General features: G+C 37.3%; 1 protein-coding gene across 3 annotated transcripts in view; it reads left to right on the forward strand.

The window, feature by feature from the left end:
* Positions 1 to 1,160: 1,160 nt before the first annotated feature.
* The window catches only part of HACE1 (HECT domain and ankyrin repeat containing E3 ubiquitin protein ligase 1), a 48,791-nt gene continuing 29,487 nt past the window's right edge, over positions 1,161 to 20,464 (forward strand). For 2 of the 3 annotated variants that reach the window (XM_053938907.1, XM_053938908.1), the window contains exons 1-10: positions 1,161 to 1,328; positions 5,789 to 5,843; positions 6,942 to 7,031; positions 8,827 to 8,931; positions 10,056 to 10,131; positions 10,428 to 10,559; positions 11,407 to 11,489; positions 13,760 to 13,856; positions 16,487 to 16,588; positions 18,170 to 18,276. In XM_053938907.1, the coding sequence (XP_053794882.1) occupies positions 1,253 to 1,328; positions 5,789 to 5,843; positions 6,942 to 7,031; positions 8,827 to 8,931; positions 10,056 to 10,131; positions 10,428 to 10,559; positions 11,407 to 11,489; positions 13,760 to 13,856; positions 16,487 to 16,588; positions 18,170 to 18,276 (923 nt within the window). In that variant the 5' untranslated portion in view covers positions 1,161 to 1,252. Of the gene's footprint in view, positions 1,329 to 5,788; positions 5,844 to 6,941; positions 7,100 to 8,826; positions 8,932 to 10,055; positions 10,132 to 10,427; positions 10,560 to 11,406; positions 11,490 to 13,759; positions 13,857 to 16,486; positions 16,589 to 18,169; positions 18,277 to 20,464 lie in introns of those variants that run through there. The other variant, XM_053938909.1, reaches the window with a different exon arrangement.

Consider the following 20,464-nt stretch of genomic DNA (forward strand, 5'->3'; position numbering starts at 1 on the left):
GAACCTTTTTCAGATCTTAGATAGCTTTTCTTCATTTTTCCAAGTCAGAGTCATTGGAGCATTTTACAGAACGAAAGAGTGAAAGCATTAAACAGAACCAGATCACAACAGATTCCCGTGGAGTCCCATACACCTTCTTGCATTTGGAAGTTGATCATGAATAAAATCTTGTCAGGGTATGTTTTCTTTACATTAAATTTTTACATAATTTTTTCATTCTCACTTTATAGTGTTGTTATGTAGCCCATATTCCCCTGGTTTGCCAAGATTGCATCAACACCTGAAGCATAATTAAAGCCAAAATACACAACACTGAATGCTCCTTCATGCTTGACAACATATATTATTGTGCCAGAGGAAGAAATGAATTAACAGGCTCATGTTCTAGTTGTTTCCTTGCACAGTTCCAAGTGTCTATAGTTTTTGTGCTGGCACTAGAAGAGCAATGAAGCTGTTTTAGGGTCTGGAGCACAAGTCCTGTGAGGAGCAGCTGAGGGAGCTTAGCTGAGGGTGTTTAGCCTGGAGAAAAGGAGGCTCAGGGGCGACCTTATCACCTGAAAGGAGGGTGTAGCCAGATGGGGTTGGTCTCTTCTCCCAGGCAACCAGCGACAGGATGAGAGGACACAGTGTTAAGCTGCACCAGGGGAGGTTTACGCTAGACATCAGGAAGAAGTTCTTCACAAAAAGGATGATGAGGCATTGGAATGGGCCGCCCAAGGAGGTGGTGGAATCACCACCCCTGGAGGTGTTTAAGAAAAGACTGGGTGTGGCACTTGGTGCCACCGTCTAGTTGACATGGGGGTGTTCAGTCATAGATTGGACTCGATGATTTTAGAGGTCTTTTCCAACCTGATCGATTCTGTGATTCTGTCCCGCTTAGGTGCGTTTGCAGCCCCACTCCCTTCCGTGCTTCCGGGGAAATGAGCCCCACGGGCAGGATCACCTGGCAGGGGCGGCTTCAAAAGGCAGCAGTTTTTTTTTATTTTTATTTGCAACAAGCAGACGTTTAAGCACCCATTTTCCACGAGCTTTGAAGATTCATCGCCCACATCCCTTTCCTTACTTGAGGAAAAAAGCAAACTGAGGGAATCGCCCCTGCCCCCGCCCCCAGCCGCCCGCCCCGCGCATGCGCGCAGCAGCCCGAGGTGGCGGCGGCCTGGGCGGCCTCGGCGCCGCCAGCGCCGCGATGGGCTGAGTGAGGGCAGGCGCTGGAGCGGGGGGTGTCCGCGGCTCCGGGCTGGACGCTCCGAGGATGGAGAGAGCCATGGAGCAGCTCAACCGGCTGACCAGGTCCCTGCGCCGCGCCCGCACCGTGGAGCTGCCGGACGGTAGGAGCGGGGCCCTGACATAGCGGTCGGTCCAGGCGGCCTCCGCTCGCTGGCCGGCGGGGATGAGTTGAGGCGGCTGGGGAGGATGGGAACAGGCTTCCTCTCTCCGCCTCTGACAGGCTCTGTTTGTTTGGCGTGCTGACAGCAACAGCGGCGTCCCCTTCCTTCCCCCCCCCACGCCTCGCCGCCTCCGCGGCGGGGCGCGGGGATCCCTGCCGGCTGCTGCCGCCCCTGAGCCCGGGCGAGCCGGGGTGCCGGACACCGGCTGTATTCGCTTCTAAATCCTTCGTCAGGTGCCTTGTCGATGACAGAGTAGCGATGAAAACTCTTTGTGGGTTTTTTTGTTTGTTTGTTTTTCAGTGGTGCTGAATTGAAAAGGTATTTTAAGTCACCGTCACCGCCTAACTTTTTTTGGCTCGAAACCACTTCACGTGGGTGCTGGTCCCCCACATCAGGGCGGATTTGAAAATAGAGCTTCAGGCTCTTACGGCAAGTGGTTTGGTGTTCCAGCCAGGTCCAGCTTTTGGGAGAACTAACTATAAAACTCTTGGACATGCAGAATTTCTGTTCTTGTGAGTCATGTGCTGTCACTATGCTTTCTTCAGTGTTTACTTTTATGGATGTGTCTTTGGCTGCCTGTCTGCCAGCTTTCATCTCCAGTGGTGGAGGAGAGGGAGTAATATTCTGTTTTCTCTGTGCATTTGCTGCTTGGGCTTCCTGGTGTCCTCCCGAATGGTGCTACTACACCCTTCATTTATTGTCACCTGTCACAGTTCCAGTGTCTTGCAGTACAGTTACAAATAAATTCACTTGCCAGACAAGTTTCAGGAAGATTTTGCTGCTGCTTGTAAGCCTTTGACTAGCAGCACTGAAAATTGACGTAATACTATTAACTTAAGCTTAGACTTACAGAAATAATGGAGTAGCACCAGTTTAACTAATTGAAGATGCTCATATGAATAACGCTTTGCACAACCTGTGTCAGTTGGAGCTGCTTTAAATTTACTCCAGTACTGATGTAGGCAAATTTATTCTGAATTTCATCTGTTTTCTTCACATCTTGGGCATTTTTATCTTACCCTTAGGAGGTAGTTAGGTCTGTGGAATGGCAGTGTAAGTGCAAGCCCTGAGACCTTTGGAACAAGTACTTCTATCATCTTGTAGTGCAAGCCCCGAGACCTTTGGAACAAGTACTTCTATCATCCTGTAGTGCAGAAGGAATGTGAATTCTATGCATTCCTTAGGAATTGCATGAAAGAAATCAGTGGGACTGATATAAGGAGATAAATGGGCTTAACACACAGAAGTCTCAAACTGTACTGCAAGACAGTTTCTGTTCAATGGTCATCCAACTTTGGGTCTGTCTTAGCTCGTTAGGTATCTTCTTTCTTGACCTTGGTGTTCCTTAGGTTCATGCAGGTCTGCCCAAACTCTTCTTGAGAAGCAGGTTTGGCTTGTAGTATGTAGTTCCAAACATGTACTGACAGGATCAGCTTGGAATATTCCACACTGGTCTAGGATAATACGTAGTTTGGTGGCTTGCTGTGTGCTGTGTCTGGCCTCTTGAATTATGACTCCCGCCCTCTTTCCCCCCACTGCATTTGAATAACTTTAATTTGACATTTAATTTGAAAGATACATAGTTTACCCCTCCATCCTTAAAGTGAGAATCATGGTTCTCTCACAGGAAATGGAGATGTATGTTTGAATTTATTTATGCTGAAGAAGGCAATAAATCCCAGTAAATGGAAGTATTAAACTTCCGTTGCATGTGCCATAGCCACTAGGGTATTATGTGGACAGTGCTGACGCTTCTTTAAGATTGTGATCTCTGCCAACTTCACAACAGTATCTCTGAGGAAAAAAAGTAGTCAGTGTATCTTGCCAGGGCAGGATTCTAGATGATGAATTTCAAGTGTTTTTTTTTTTTTAAAGCAAATCTTAACACCTGAGTCCAGTGCCAGTGAATAACCTGAGCTTGCAAGTAGAACTTTTTTTATCAGTCTCCCAAAGTATTCTTCAGCAGTTGTTTCTTGGACACTTGAGGGCTTCACACAAATTTCTGGATGCTACTATTAAGGCTCAGTGTCTGAAAACTAGGTCTTGCAGCCCAAAGCTGTGACACTATGTTTGGTGTGCTTTTTTTTATCTTTAAATAATCAAGATTTGACAAGCAAGCAAGTTAGATAGCAAATAAGTTTGGTGAGTCCATGAGGTGTATAATGCTTTTTCTCTACCTGCTGCCATGTAGTTTATGTCAGTTGGAGCTTTTTTTTTATGACTGGAGAAAATGATCACCAAAAACAAGCATAAAAGCTCCTTAGTCCCACACCCTCTTAATTACTTCTTACAGAAAAACTCTGGGAAAATCTGCATGTGCTTCACAGCATAATTTCTGTTAATGGAATAGCAAAAGGCTTAGTTTTGTAACTGTGCCATAAATGCCTGTTATGGCCCAGCTACACTTGTATTTAACTATTGACTTTTTCTAGATCACTGCACTTGCAATATAGTTAAATATAGTTAGAATCAATATTAAGCATTTCAGTTAAGTGTGCTGATAGATTTAAAAGATTTTTTTCACCTTTTTTTGGTGCCTTGTATAGAGCCTGATTGTGGAAATATATATAAGTGTGTCATGTTTAAATTTAGTTGATGCTCTTAAGTTTGTTTTTTTGTTTTATTTGGAAAGCTTTATCTTCTGCCCAGAGCTCTGTGAAACAGGGCTCAAGATATTTTTTTTTTTTTTTAGTTTGTGTATACTGGGAGCTAATAATGGATAGATTTTTGAAAAAGTGCTCAAATATTTTTCACAATTGATATTTATTTAGCATCTATTTAATTTTGTTTCAGGATTCTTTCTCTCTGTGTCCCCTCCCTTCCAGCTTACTCTTTCCCCAGCAGTCAAATTCTAGGTGTGTGTGTTGGAGATGGAGTTATCTGATGCTCACAGAACTCTGCCATAAGAAACAATTTGTAGAGAGTTCAAACTTGAACTTGGTGATGATTGGTGACTCTCTGCAATGTTTAATCATAATTTGGTGTTTTGAGAGGCTTGTGTCTCTTGCACCATGTGTTTGCTATAAGCGATGTTGACTTTTAAAAATTTGTTTTAAATTTTTTATAGCTGATGAAATGTGATTTGAATTTGATTTATATCTGTCCAGTGTTCAAAGCTAATAACAGATTATTACAAAGAAGCGTTGTTTCTTTCTTTTGTTAGCTAGGGACACACAACTTCAAATAGCTGATAGCAGCAGTAACCTTGGAGCACTGTAGAACAATAATAACAACAAATAGCATAGCTGCAGCATGGTAATGATTTCTTGGATTCCACTTCATAATTCTGAAGAATCTTTATTTAAAATTCAGTAGATGTCACTTTGCTTACCTAGTGGAAGTAGTGAATATGTAGAGGCATGTAAAAGACATGAGACACTATGCTTTTTTGGGACTGTTTTAATTCTTCCTGTTCTGATTGCTTTGTAACTTTGGATCAATGAAGGTGATGAGGAAAAACTTAAAAAGTTTTTCTGTATTTCTGTATTCTGAACCCAAGCTCCTGTCATAAGTTGGTATCTACATGAACAATCAGTGGAGATTGTACTCTCAAAAATGGGTGGCTTGTTGAAGGGCAAAATTATAATAATTGTCCATAATAAAAGAAAAATTAATTCACGTTAATAATATTTATAATTGTTATATGTTAAAAGATTTTAAGTTTTGTCAAATTAATCTTCTAAAAATAGTATCTTACTTCAGGAAATGTGTAAGTGACCGAACAGGCTCATCACATCCATGCAATGTGCTGGCATTTGCAGCAGTAGTGATGACAGAGACTGTGTGGCTGAATGCCAGTGTGTTCCCACCACTGACATGGATCTTTGTGTTCTGGACTTTCTTCATTGCCTTCAAGTTTGAAATAAGAAACTGATTTGAGATGAAAAAGTGAAGTGAAACTTATTGCACTCAGGTATTCAAGTATAAAGACAAAATTGAATGGTTATGAAGTAATTTAAAGAAGTCACTACTACAAAATCATCGTCTCAGGACTATGGAAGTCACCTTGGAAGACAGGAAACTTCCTCTTTTTAAAATTAAATAGTTAAGTGTTTTTGTTTTGTTGGGCTTTTTTAATGCATATCTTTTAAAAACTAGGATTTAATTAACAGATTTGTCAGTTCAAAGAAATTGATGCTCCACTGAAAATTCTGTAACTTTTACTTTGTAAAAGAAAAAAAGCCGCATTGAAATTTCATGTATTGCAATTGTGTTAATTCTCTCTTTTAGGTAAGTATGATGGCTTTTTCTTTATAATGAAACTGTGTGTGTACAATCTGTTTAAAAAGAATGATCTATTGAACAGTGGACACTTGAAAAGGTACATAAGTATTGCTAGATACATTTATTTTATGTGAAAGATATCTTTATGGTAACAAAGTAATTTAATTTCTTCCCAGATAATGAAACTGCTGTCTATACACTGATGCCGATGGTTATGGCTGACCAGCACAGGTGAGAGCTTCTTTAAATTTACCTTTTTTTTTTTAAGATTCGAAAAACCCAGCCTGTTTGCTGAAAGATTTGCTGAGATTGCTTCTAAAGCAGTCTCGGAAGTCCAGCTGCTGAATTGCTGAGTTGTGTTCTAATTTGAAGTTAGTCACTGACTGTGTGCATCCCAGCATATTTTTACATGTTTTGATTTTTGCCACAGACCAGAACTGGGATTTTTTCTATTGAAGCCCATAGGAAAATTTGTCCTAGGATAAGAACAAAAGTGTTGTTTTGTAACTATGTCTTAGCTCAGAGTATGTTTTTATGGATGACATAGAAGCTCTTAGTCTCTTCAGACATCTCGGAAAGACATGGAATAAGACTTGGACAATGAGATTGATCCTTCTGGAATTCCTCAGATGAACAGCTGTTTCTCTTACTGAGTTGTCCTCCAAGTGCTTGGAACCTGGAGGCTATATGGTGCCAGCTAAGTGGTGCTTTCTTCGCATGATTTTTTTAGGGAAGGATGCTTAAACTTTTACTGAAACAGAAAGCTGCTTTTCCAGCCAGGATAAGCACTTGTTCTGCTATGTAATATTTTGAGACTGCATGCAAGGGTTTTAAATTATGTAATCAGCCCATTACTGGAAGTAATTTAAATTTTTTATCCTAATCTTGTATCCTTCTACTTCATCATCATGATTTCACATACCAGTTTTCTCTCTGAACTTTACCTGTGTTTGGGAAAACTGTTGCATATGTGGTTGGGGTGATTTTGATAAGAGGCAAAATGGGATTTTATATTTTGTTTAAACCAAAGCTGTTGAAATGCTTGTTTTTTGTATTTGTAAAGAAGTGATTTGGTTTGGTCTAATTCTTACTAGTTTACATTTGAAACAGCTTCCCAGTGTCACAGTTCATTTTTTATGTACAGTAAGAAATGGAAAGGTATTGTTAATCAGCAAATGCTTAAAACTATTTGATCTCTTAGTAATTAGTTGGAGGGAAAAGAATAGTGATTAAGTAACAAATAGAGTACTTGTGTACAACTTACAGTATAAACTTTGCTTGGATACTGTGAACTATTTTTAAAATTAAAAAAAAAAATTCTTTTTGAAGGTCTGTCTCAGAGCTGCTGTCAAATTCAAAATTTGATGTGAATTATGCCTTTGGACGTGTGAAGAGAAGTTTGCTTCATATTGCAGCAAAGTAAGACTTACTTGAGTCCAGTCCAGAAGTTAACAATGAAAATATTGCCACAAATCTAAGTCACCAATGTAAGCTGGAAAACTCTGTAGTGTCAGTTAACATTTTGTTTTCACACTTTTTGTATCTTGTTTGTTCTTCCTAGTAATGTGCCTGCCTTATAAGGAGGACAGATTTTACACGTGGTATCAAATGGCCTTCCAAATTCCAGTGAAGGAAGTCTGGCTAGATACTTTCTTACCTTTCTGTGAAATCTGAAATCTTTTAAAAAAATGCAGCCATGATGTGCATCCTGTATAGCTGGGTTACTCTTGCCTTGGTAGAGGTAGAGAACTCTCATTTGCAGGTGCTGATTGTTTTTGAAGTATTCTAAAACAGTGGGAGGCATTTGGATGTTTGTTGGGAAGCAGCTGTTCCAAAGTACTTCATGTGACCATAACTGAAGGGAATATAACTTGGGAACCTGCTTCTAATAAGTTTTGTATCCTGGATAGAGGGCTTCAGTGCAAATTTTGATCTACATTATTTATTGTTTGTATGTCTGTTCAATGGGGATAACTCTATTTTATATGCAACTCTGCCAAGAAACAGACAGGTTAGCATCATATAAATAGAAATGAACCATAGTTTTTGTCATGATGAATGAATGCTCTGTATTTGTCTCCCCTTTTAAATATCTTGAAAGTTCTTACATTTAAAAGGTTAGAAAAAGGAAAAAAAAAAAAGGAAATAGAAGTAGTATTGCATATATATAGCAGTATTTGGTCACAATAAAGGTGGAAATTCCAGCTTCTTGAACAGACTGTTAGAAATAGCTGCTTCCCAACTATTTCATCTCAGAATTACATAGTGCTTATATAAAATTTACTTAAGGAAGTACTTAAAAAAATGCAAGCAAATTTTTAGCATATACTTTAGAAATATATTTGAAAATACGCTGTACTTATTGATTCTAAAGATACAAGAAGTTGTGTCTTAGTTTCTGGATTGTCTTTTAGCTTGACTTAGTTATTGGGTCACAAAGGGATCATCAAGCTGCTGGTTTTGCAACATATTGTACAGTTAGTCTTCAGGTTCTTTGGGTTGTGTAGCAGTTCTGATATTGGGAAGATTTGTAAAAGTGGATTATCTGGTCACAACAGACAAAAAATAAACAGGTTATCTTTTCAATCAGATCTTTCACTTAAAGAGTTCAGGAACAAGATAAATATGTAAAGCAGAGTTTCTGACTTCTTAGTGACATTGGTTATTCTGAAGAGCTGTTATATTATGTAAAGTAAAAGAGTTCAGCTCTTTATTACAGGTTCAAGGTTGATAGCAAAGAAATAATTGTAGTAGCAAAAAATATTTGTGCAAGTTTTAGAATTTTCCTGATATTCAAACTTCTAAATATAACTTCCAGATACAGAAGCATAACAAACCCCAAAATCTTTAATGGAAAATTTAGTCCTTTTAATAGATTAGAGATGAGGGAGGTGAGAGGAAATTGAAAGCAAAACTTTCAAAACAGTTTATAGTTTAAAGAATTAACAGTCCTAAACTCTCACTGTTGTGTTTTAAAGCCAATAGAATCACAGAGAAGGCTGGCATCTATTCATTGTTGCAAGTTGTATTTGGTCACTTCTTGCTGCATTAAGTGAGTTTACTTAGCTTTGTGTAGCCTGAACTATGAGGGTGTAAAACAATTTTATGTAAAGATGTTCTAGTGAGTGTGATCTTTACATAATATTGCTGTTCTCTTTATGCCAATACAGATTAGTAAATATCCTTGTTACAGATTTTCTTATTTTCTTTTTAGCTGTGGGTCTGTTGAATGCCTTGTTCTATTATTAAGAAAAGGAGCAAATCCAAACTATCAGGACATCTCAGGATGTACTCCTCTCCATTTAGCAGCAAGGAATGGGTAAGTTTTAAAAATCCTTAAACTCTTAAAAAATTTTTGCATAATGCACTTGAGCTGGCATGTTCTGTAATATTTTTGCATAGTTCAAAAAAACACATTTGGTTTTCACTTTTGAAAATCGAGAACATGGAGGTTAAAATCCTTACTTTGAGTATTCACAGAATAATATTTTATAAATAATAAGTCATGTCTGAAATACTAATTCCAGTACCAGTCATTTTAGGGTTTTCTGTTAATCAGGGGCACAATGATTATTACAACAGTAATTGAATGAGGAATACATTCACCTTCCAGTTAGCTTAGTAAGAAAAGGTTTTGGAGGGGGTCAGAGACTTCTGAATTTTCGGAGATAGTGTCTCTAAGAAAATTTTTCCTGCAAGAAAAGGAATACAAAGTTGGCCTGCACAGTGTTAGGAGAGAGGCAGAGAAAGAACTCCAAACCAGTGAGCAAGTACCTCTTTTAAGATCCTACTTCTGGAATTGTAGTATGTGAAAACATGCAGCTGTAAAGGTGATGTTGTCTTTTTTTTTTTTAGGACATGTATGTGATGCAATAACTGAATTGTATCACAGCTGGTACTTCAGATGAGGAGGCTTTTTAAAAATTTAAAAACATTTAAAAATGTTAAAAATCCAAACAAAACATGTATTAGGAAAAAATACCTCTACTTTTATTAAGAAAGTACTTGTATTTAACAAAGATTTGCATAGTTTTACAATGACTCTCTCGTTAAGTAATGATTTAGTGGTGTACTGTAAACATATCCACTGATATGTACAGGCTACAGTGAACTTGATGGACTTCTATTAGCTGAACTCTGGCTTTTTGTCTTGAAAGGGTAGTTCATGAAGAGCTGAAACTATTAGAGTAGTGGTTAAGTGCTTCTGCACTTTCCACAAAAACAGCTATGATTTTAGCCCTATTTTGTTTGCTACCCTTGCACTGAGTCTCTGTGAAGATCACTTCTCTCGTTCACCTGCTCAGTACTGTAGTCCTTCTAAATTGGAACCACCTGTTATGCTTAGAACAATGGTAAATTAGAGCTACTGGAGCTCTAAGAAGATATTTAGTCTTTGTAAGTGATTTTCCCTGACAGGATTTTAATGTATTCTTTTGCTTATAGCCAGAAAAAATGTATGAGCAAGCTGCTGGAATACAGTGCAGATGTCAACATTTGTAATAATGAAGGCTTGACTGCAGTAAGTGCTATTAATTATCATGATGTTCATAATATGAATGACGAATTTGGAGATTCTTCATTTTTAAGCTTTTGCCATCTTACATATAAAACAAAACTGCTGTGTGTCCAGTGCCATCAAGAATCAAAAGATGTGATCAAAATACCTAAGCATATGATTTTATCATTCAAAGCTTAATATTGTGCAAAGCTTCTCTTTGTGAAAGTGTTGCCAATAATACAGCCAGGTTTAAAATAATTTTTATGGTATATATAAATCATTGCTAAAGGAAACGTGTGTCATCATTTTGTACTTAGATTCATTGGTTGGCTGTCAATGGACGAACAGAATTGCTTCATGATCTTGTTCAGCACGTCAGTAATGTAGATGTTGAAGATGCCATGGGACAGACAGCCCTTCATGTAGCTTGTCAAAATGGACACAAGACAGTAAGTTTCTAAATTGTATGAACACAATTGATTTGTGAAGAACTTGGTAATGCCTCAAAGTTGTGGTTTTTTTATAAACTTCAGAGTAGTAATGCACATGATAATGGCTACAAGTATGAAGAATGCTGTTGTGTGTCTTACTATTGACTGCATACAATTCCATGGGAACTACTTATTTATTCTTGTGGAGCTGATTGATCTCAGTGCCTATGGGAGTTGAGGTGACTTACTGTGTACTGTTCAGCTCTTCTGTACTGCTTTTTTTATTGGCTTTATCAAGTTTTTATGTAATTTGAAATGTTTGAAAATGTTTTGCCTTATTTTTCAGAATATGTTTAATTCATAATTGTGCAAGCTATTATATGATTTTGAAATTAGAAATATTAATGTACTGTGAGTAAAAGATGAAAACAGAATTGGGTCAGATACAATTTAACTCTAGAAGTAAACAAGTTCAAATAAACTCTTCTGTTATTGATCTGTGTGAATAATTTTTATGCTTGGCCTTGCATTAGGGCTGACTATTTATATTCAGAGTATAAGTCTGGATGCTTTACTTGAACTGCATTAGAGCCCTATAGAGTTATATAGATTGCCACCAGAACTATTTACTGCTAAAAAGAATAAATTGTAATTCTACTCAGATTCTTTCTGTTGTCCTTTTGGAAGGCCAAATTCTGAAAGACTTGCTTATAGTAACTGTAGCAAATTTATGTGACTGAAATGTAACAAAAGTTGTTTGAGAGTCTGCTCAGTATTTTCGTATTTTAGACATGCACTAAATATTTGCAAGCCAGTAGGGTTTTCCACTGCTCTTTTTCTAAAGGTGGTGTTTTTTCTCTTTTAGACGGTGCAGTGTTTGCTGGACAGCGGTGCAGACATAAACAGGCCCAATGTTTCTGGGGCAACTCCGCTTTATTTTGCTTGCAGGTTATATGTTTTTAACTTTTGAATACTGGCCTAGAAGTGAAATATTTTTTCCCCTTTTGCAATAACTGATTAGAAATTAAAAAACATAGGAAATAGAAAAGCTGCCATGCTGACTGGTATTTAATCTTGTCTCATTTTTGAGTGTAGTTTGATATCTTACCTAAATACTTAGGTTAGTACTGCAGGCTTATGTACCTCTTTCTAACAGACATGTTAAACACATACCTGTACATGTTCTAACATAACTCATAAATTGATGACTGCTGAACCCTTTTCTGAAAAAATAAATTCTGCCAACTTAGATTATTTTGAGTACACTAAAACCAGAGCCTTTTATAAGCCAAATTTGGCTATTCCTTAATGTACAGTATGGTGTTACTGTATACCTGAAATGTGCATATATGTGTCAAAGTTACAGTATTGAATTAAAATTACATTCTTGCTTTGCTCAGTTCTGTTTTCTTCATAGTTTTATTTCAAAATTAATCACATATGATAAATGATCTTTTGTTTTAATTAGAGCATTTCTGCAATTTGTTAGAACATTTACAATTTTTGCAATCCCTATGTTTTGGTTACAGGTTAAATAGTTCACATAAGATTAACTGTTACCATAAACAAAAGGAGAAATGGACTGACCTGCTGGTCTGCTAAGAGTTATGTTCTGGGAGCCATGGTCTCTGGAGATAGTGTATGTTGACTTGTGGCAGTTGATAAGAAGGGAAGTGGAGAATATATTGCTGCTAGCCTTGGTCCTTGATTTAGGGACTGGTATTTGTACACAGTTTAAAAGAAGTAAGCAGCTTGTCTTGGCTTGGAGGTTTTTCACAAGAAGGGAATGTGGCAAAGTACAGGAGTTACATTCTTTAGAAATTACCAACTGGAGCATCTGGCAGGGTAGAATGAGCAGGGTGTGTACTACAGCAAACCTTGAAAGAAAAGTTGTAGGTTCCTGATGACAGGGAGGGCAGGATGTGGTAGCAGTGGCAGATGATAGCTGCAGGAAGGGTGTCAGTATTCAAAGTCTGAGTCTGAAGCACCTATTTTGTCAATGTGTTGGATTGTGCACTTAGTCGAGAGAATTACAGTGAGGATGCTGCAAGTAGACCATTAGTCTGAGCTCCTTTCTGACCCTTAGTGTTTGTTTGCATTGGGACAAAGTCTGGTACATTAGATGAACCTATTGGCTTCCTGGGCTGGAAGGACAGGACTGAGGAGAACTCATCTGTGTGTTATTGAGAGATCAGTGAAGCTACCTCTTGCCCCTCAGCTGTTAGTTGTCACTTTACCTGTGCCCTTTCTGAACTGATAGGCTGCACCTGTCAGGCTCAGAATGCAGACAGCTTCTTGTATGTTCCAGGATGCCAAAATACACATTGGTGTAAAGGGTGTACTGCAAACTAGCTTGAGAAATAAAACTTCCCTGAAAAAACTTGTATCTGTAACCAGAATTGCTATGTCTTTTTTATCAGTCTTTCATTTCATCCTTTAGAAATCCTTTTTTTTTTTTTTTTTTTGGATTCTCTGTTATGTTTGGCAGTATATGCACTTAATGCTGGTGAAAGCAATATTCAAGTAATCGTTCCATGTGTTTTTAATGAAGTAAGCCTGTGATCACTGGTACTCAATTTCTCTTTTTTTTTCAGAAGAAAGGATTTGGGAAAGTGTTGAGAGGTATAAATAGTTGGGTTTTCTGTTTTCTAATGCTGGTATGTTGGGAAATTTTTAACTCAAGGTAACTAAGGGTCCTATACAACCTATAAGCAGATTAGTGAATAGACTTTGAATGCAAAAGTAGAACTCATCACTTCTAGAGGCTATGCTAGACATTTATATATAGAAATTAGAGCCATTTGAGTGATGTAGTTATCTCTTGTACAAAAAAAGGAATTATCAATAAAAATATCTTGCTAATATTTTATTGATGGTTAAAGCACAATCAGATTGTTTTTTTCCCAAATATGGTAGAAGTGAGCAAAGAACTTGGCAAAGATAACTTCCTCTGGGAAGTAAATTAGGATGTAAATTGAGAAAGAGCTCTCTTTTTGCAGGAAATGCAGCTCATAAATATTTGAGGCAAGGCTAAGATGAATCATTTCTGAACGATGAGAGTGACTCTGACTTCATAAATAGCCTGAATTTTGCACTGCTCTTTTGCAGTAACAATTTTCTTCTAGCTTATGTTGGTTTTGTTGTTAGATGCAATAAAGACAGATTTATGACTCAGATCATAAATGCTGTATTAACTGTCTTTCTTCTCTTTTGAATAGCCATGGTCAGAGAGACACTGCACAAATTCTTTTGATGAGAGGAGCCAAATACCTACCAGACAAGAATGGTGTTACTCCACTGGATCTCTGTGTACAGGTATTAAGTTAGCAACACTTTTTCTGTGAATTTCTGTGACTTACTACAGTGTAATCTGATCATTATTACCTTTTTTTATTCTTAAGGCCTCTGAAAGACAGTAGGCTTTTGGCAAAACAAGTGCAAAATGTAATTTTTTAATAATGAAATTGATCCTACAGGCAGATTCATAATTTCTACCCTTTGCATAAGTCAGATGCAAGAACTGACATAGTGAGAAAGAGTTTCCAGAACTCCAATTGACTGGAAAGTTCTGTAATCCTTGGTATAATGGTAGTACAAAATTTAGGTGCTTGCCTATTAACAAGTAAGAGGCAAAGGCATGCAGAAAGGAGTGCTTTTTTTTCCCTACCTCAAGTAATAGATTTTCTTTTCCCATGAGAAGATGTTGCTGTTAAAAACAAATAAAACCTACATGGTGATGACTCTTACTTTTCAAAGATATTTCTATGTCTGGATGAGGAACAAAATTCTTACGCATTTTCAACTAACATGGCATTTTCAACTGCAAAACAGTCTGTCTTGTTTTATACCAGGTACTGCTTGTACTGCTTGCTAAAGTGACTTTTTTTGATTTGTGAGCACTTACACTTTTTTCTGTCAGATCAGTTGAAGGTCAGTGTGTAAATAACATGATTGAATGGAAGCTTTTGAACGTTTGCTAGTAATCAGACTAGAAAACTGAACTGAAAGCTGAAAAAAACGAAATCACTGGAGTGAGTGGACGTCACACTACCTTTATGCATATCACTATTTTTTCAGGATAAAGTTGAAATTTTCTATTTTTTTCCTGTATTTTCTGATTATTTCAACCTCAAGTTATTTAATTTCTGAGGTGTCCTCATGTGCCTAAGACTTGCACTTGAAATAGTTGTGTGTATGTGCAAGAGTGCTGTCTCCAGTACCTGTGGGATATTTTTGGAATGTTTAAGTCTGAAAGCTTTTTTTCATAGACTATCTGTGGAAGACCTTGATCCAGTTAGGTTACTTACAGTATTTCTTTTTGCATATAAGAAACCAAGTAAGTCCTCAGCTCTGGTCACTGAGCAGTGCCAGATCCACTATAATGTCTCACTGCTGACTTGATTGTGAAACTCAGATTTTTTTTTTTCTTTGTTATGACAGAATGACTTATCATTACATAAAGCCACACGGAGTCTGATTAGTTTCAAGGTATTCTGCAGCAACAGACCTGTAAGACAGTGTATGGCAGGAGAGGTTTAGATTAGGAATTATTAGGAATAATTTCTTCATGGAAAGGGCTGTAAAGCATTGGAGGAGACTGCCCAGGGAAGTGGTGGAGTCTCCACCCCTGAAAGTGTTTAAAAAAAATGGTGGATATGGCACTTGAGGATGTGGTTTAGTAGCATACGTAGGGGTGGTGCTAGGCTGATGTTTGGACTTGATGATCTTAAAGATATTTTCCAACCTAAATAATTCTGTGATTCTATACCAGTGTGTGCTTAATGTTATAGTTACTATTTTTTTGATTAATGTTTTGAGCTTCTGCTTCAGTCTCCAGTTTTGCAATCCCTAGGGCACATTTTTACACATAAAACTTCTGTTAAATTTTTGTAGGTGTGAGTAGTGACACCTGGTGTTTGTTGTGTAGTGATGATCTTGCTGTGTTTGAGATCATGCAATATACAAGTTCATGATGCCAAGTAAGAATAGAGAAAACAATATGTTTTCTTTCTTTTTACATTGTGGGTTTTATTCTATGCTTAAAGGTTTGTTTTTCAAAGTCAATACGTGTTTTCAGAAGACTGAAATTATAGATTCATACACTTCTTGCCAACATTAACTTGATCTTGAAGATTTGACTTTTGTTAATTTTTACAGATTCTGGGTGGGTTTATTTTTAATACTTAATTTCTTGGTACCAGAAACAATTAAATTAATCTTCTTAATGTATGGTTTTCACTGAGGTAATGTCAACTGTCATTCACAGAGGAGTCCCTGGAGTTGCAGCAGTTAAAACAGAAGTTCATGCAGGTTTAGGTGTTAGGTGTCGGCTTCAAAATGCAGCTGTGTTAAATAAGATTTGATACAAATAAACCACAAAATCAAGTTCTTTTCTTTACAGAAAACATTTTTTTCTTAGAAGGGTGTGAAGTTAGTCTAAGGCACATTCTAAGGAGTCATACTTGTGTATTTGTTTTAAAGTTAAATAACCCTTTCATGGGTTTATCCTATTTCTTCCTGTAACAAGTTAGATATGTGTCCTATGAACCTTTAGAAAATGTTTGTTTTGAAGAATTAAATTCTGGATGTAATTAAATAGATGTCAGCAAGACGAAGAGAACTGAAATATTGCACTATTTTTGATCTCTGGTGATTGTTGGCTGAAGTGCTGTTGAACTGTACCTTTAATTTGGTAAGTAGGAAAATGTTTCAAAAACCGGAAAAACAGGAGTGGATATACGTGAGTCATTATACTGAAACAAATTGATTCTGTCTACTCCCAAACATTTTGGGATACCTGACTTTGCTACATTTTTAAATTTCAAATTATTTTGGAACAGGATTTCTCCAGCATTAAAAAAAATCATAATCCTTAATAGATGTTATTGCCTGTAATAGTCTAACTCTCAATTCTAATGTTTCTTTTAATTAAAATGTTTTCTTAGGGTGGTTATGGAGAGACTTGTGAAGTCTTAATACAGTACCATCCTCGGCTTTTCCAGACAATAATTCAAATGACACAGAATGAAGATCTGCGGGAAAACATGGTAATATGGGATGCTGTGTGTTATAGCCAGGGATCTCTGTGTGTGTGGTGGAGAGCTTAATATGAGTGGCAATCAGTAGCACAGTAGTTGACCACTAGGTATCTTTCTTTCCTCATGGAAAATGTGCAGTCTACACATAATTTCAAACACAAGAATTTGGAATTTAATGTAGGATCTGTTTTCATTTGGTGTTCTAACTTTGTACATTTGGCAAAGTGATCTAGACAGTTTAAAGAGCAGACATTGCAAGCTTCAATACAAAGGTACTGATAGAGCATGCCTAGAGCATCCTATATATACAGTTACTTTGTGTAAAAGGGCCTATTTTCCTTCATTTAGTCATTATCTGCAGACATCCATTCTAAGGATGTGTCTTGAGGCTGAATCATCCAGAATTAAATTAAAAGTTTGTGGTATGAGCAGTCATCTGTATGAAGTTGCCTTGTACAATTAGAGTGTAAAAGATTGCAGCCACAATTTCATTTGATTATTATTTCTGTAGCTGAAACTACTCTGTTTCTTTTTTAATGGTTCTCTTATACATTTCTTCTTTGGTTATTGTGGGGTACAATCTAAAGCAAAGAAAAATCAAGGGACTAAGTTTTGTTTCTTGATTGTGTAAAGGAAAAGAAGCATGGGGTGCCTTTTCCCCCTTGTAAATCTAGCTTGCTGTGGGGTTTTAATACATTAGTTGTTTTAAAGTGACTGCAAACAACCTTACAGACTGTAAAAAAAAAAATAGTAAGGTGTTGGCTGCCAATTTACTTAATTTAGTTTGCTAGATTTTTGATGTTTTTATTTTCTCTATAACTTCATTACTTCCACTAGGACACTGAAGATTTCCAGGTTAGTGTTTAAATTTCTGAGACAGGGTTGAGTTTTACAGAGTGAAATGAAGCAGCTGAGATTTCTCAAAGTGTATGGTAGATGCAAGGGAAGATACTATAGATGATTTAAATTAAAAGTGAAAGAACTAAAACAATGGAACAAAAAGACCTTTTGTATATTGTAGAAGTAAAGAAAATAAGTGAGAAAAAATTTTCATCTGTCTCAGTAATGGTGGAGCTGTGTGCAAAAACAAGATCTTAATGAGAGTGTATACAAAATATATTAGCTAATACATGGTATAGCTCTACTTCGTTGCTGAAATGTGATCATATATTGAAAATTATTTTCTATGGCCAAGTCTGAGCTGTTCTGCTTAGTCTTGGGAAATGACCAGTTTGTATTATCTGGAAGTGATGACATAAGGAAACTGCGTATGTGTTACAAGTCAGGACTTGTATTTCAATTGCCATAAGTTGTTCTACAGGGTTAAGCATTCGGTGTTTGTAACATTCCCTGTAGTACCTTCATCAACACTACAATGTGTACCTTTGCACATTTGTAATCTTTGTAAATGCTAATGAAACATTAACTGAGGTTAGAGATTGTATAGATAGACATTATATATACAGTATAGATATACATTGTTATTGCTAGATATTAATATTTGTGTAATAGTGTTCTACATAATTGATAAATTTTTGTTGATCTGAAGCTCCTTGACACTCTGCAATTGCTTTTGTTTTAATCCTTCAGTTGCGGCAAGTTCTGGAGCACTTGTCTCAGCAGAGCGAAAGCCAGTATCTTAAAATCTTGACAAGTCTTGCTGAAGTTGCTACAACAAATGGTCACAAATTGCTCAGGTAAGTGTGAGGTCACAAGTTGATAAACTACTCCACAGTTAGTGCCACTTAAGTGTTTTAATAGTCCAAACTATCTGATGCTCAACACATGCTGGAGTAGATGGATCTCAAATCTGATTTATATGGTAATGTCTGTTCAGATCACTGTCTTCACAGACTTCAAGAGAAAAAGTTGGTGTCCTTGTATAGCTGCTGGTATTTATAAGCTTCTGTTGCAGAGAAGTGTATTTTTTGTTTGGTTAGTTTGGCTGTGTCAGCCCTAGTGAAGGGAAGCTTTTTGACAACTATCAAATAATTTTTTTTTTTTTTTTTTGTCTTCACCCTTCTCATTTTTTCTTCCCTTTCAACATTTTTACTTTTCTGCAAGCTTCCTTAGTATGCTTGGGGAGTTTTGTTACTTCAGACACCTCATGTTTGCTGGTTCTGGTTGCCTTTACATGGCTACTGATATATTATGAGACAAAAAATTTCATCTACCAGTGTGTTGTCTCAGCAGCACAAGCAGCAGTAACTGCATGACATAGGCAAGCATATTTACCTGGTATGCTTTCCTAATTTTTGTGGCATCTGTTTGAGTTTGTGCAAAATATTTCATCTGCAATTTGTTGGAACATTTTACTGTTTTCAGTAGCGAACAGATTTTGGTGTGACCTTTATGCTTTACTAGAAGATCTTTACTGAAATAGTCAAGGGTCTGAAAACATGAGTGAAGTTCCTTATTATGTTTTAAACGGTATTTTGGCAAAGAGAGCTTTGAGAGTGTTCTGTAGCATAGGTTGTAGAGGATTATAACTTGGGAAGCTTTTTTTTAACTTGGGTTGGGGTCTGAGGAGCCCATCAGTGAGGTGGAAAATAAATAGTATATTCTTACTCCTAGATCTTTTTTTTTTTCTTCCCCATTAGTCATGTTACATTTAAATGGAGCTTGTAGATAGGAGGTCAGAACTCCTGGATGATGGTAGGAAATTCATTACACCATTAATAAATCTTATTCTGGTGGGTGTTCATTTAATGAATTAATGTGTAGGTCTGAATCCCTTTAAACTTTGAGGTTAAAGTGTGTAGACATTAATGAAGTTTTGTTGCTGCGAAGATAACTTTTTTAAGAATTTCTGCTGTTTCTGAGCTTCAGTGTGTATCAGTTTAACTTGTAACATATTCCTTTTTGTCTCCAGACTTCCTTAGAGCCAATAGATCTCCCACAAATACATTGTGATAAGATGTAAAACCATAGTGCAGGAAAGGGTTTCAAATTTGCTCTGTACAGGGACATTATTGGAAGTGGTGGTAGCTGGATTACATCATACGAGGTAGTGTTTGCTTCTGTTTCAATGTCTTCAGAGGTAAATTAAACTGATTGTTGTTTAGATTTGATTTGTTACTGTTACTGCTCTTCTGATTTGAGCAATGCTCCCCCAGTTTGGCTGTAGGAGCAGTAGCTCTGTGGTTGTACTGTCTTTGAGTTTGAGCCTCTGTGTGCTCCTGTATTGCCATTTATGGGTGGGCTGGTGGAGGCTGAAGACAAGATTGAAGGGTTGCATTGCATTGGATGAGGACTCATTTCTAGCGATGCCAGTACTTGCAGTGTCCTGTGGACTCTTACTGGCCAGCTTCTCTTTGGTACTTTGTAATATAGAAATGTGATAGCAAAAGAAAACAATTCCAAGACAGTTTCACAGATGCAGTTTCGCAAAAACTGTGTTTCTCTTCTCTTCAGCTTGATTTCCTGGCAGAAGTAGTGAATTTTTACTTCAAGAAATATTTCTCAGTTGCTTTCTTATAAACACAATGGGGATTAAGGTAGTACTTGGTGAATACTTTGAGCTTGGGCCTCTTTCCTCTCTCTCCTTCTTCCAAAAAAATTGTGTAAAATTCACTTTGTACATGAAAACCTCCAGTAATTATATATTCTTGCATGGCTGAACTAATATAATCTCTTTGTTTCCTGGGTACTAACCCACAACCTGTTGTACGGCGTCACGTTGTTTTTCCCCCGGTCCTGGGCGGCTCTGGAGCCCGGCTCGGGCGCTGCTTCTGTCCAGGACCGGCGGCTGCCGCGTACTCCCGGGCACTGCTTCCGCGACGCGCCGGTTGGGGCTTGCCGGGTTCTGTCGCCCACACAAGGGTATAAGGCGAAGAGGGACCGCGACGGGGGTGGATGGACTCTGGGGTGAATGGGGACGTGGGA

Source organism: Vidua chalybeata, chromosome 3 (genome assembly GCF_026979565.1).
Source record: "Vidua chalybeata isolate OUT-0048 chromosome 3, bVidCha1 merged haplotype, whole genome shotgun sequence".
In the NCBI taxonomy this organism is placed as follows: Eukaryota; Metazoa; Chordata; class Aves; order Passeriformes; family Viduidae; genus Vidua; species Vidua chalybeata.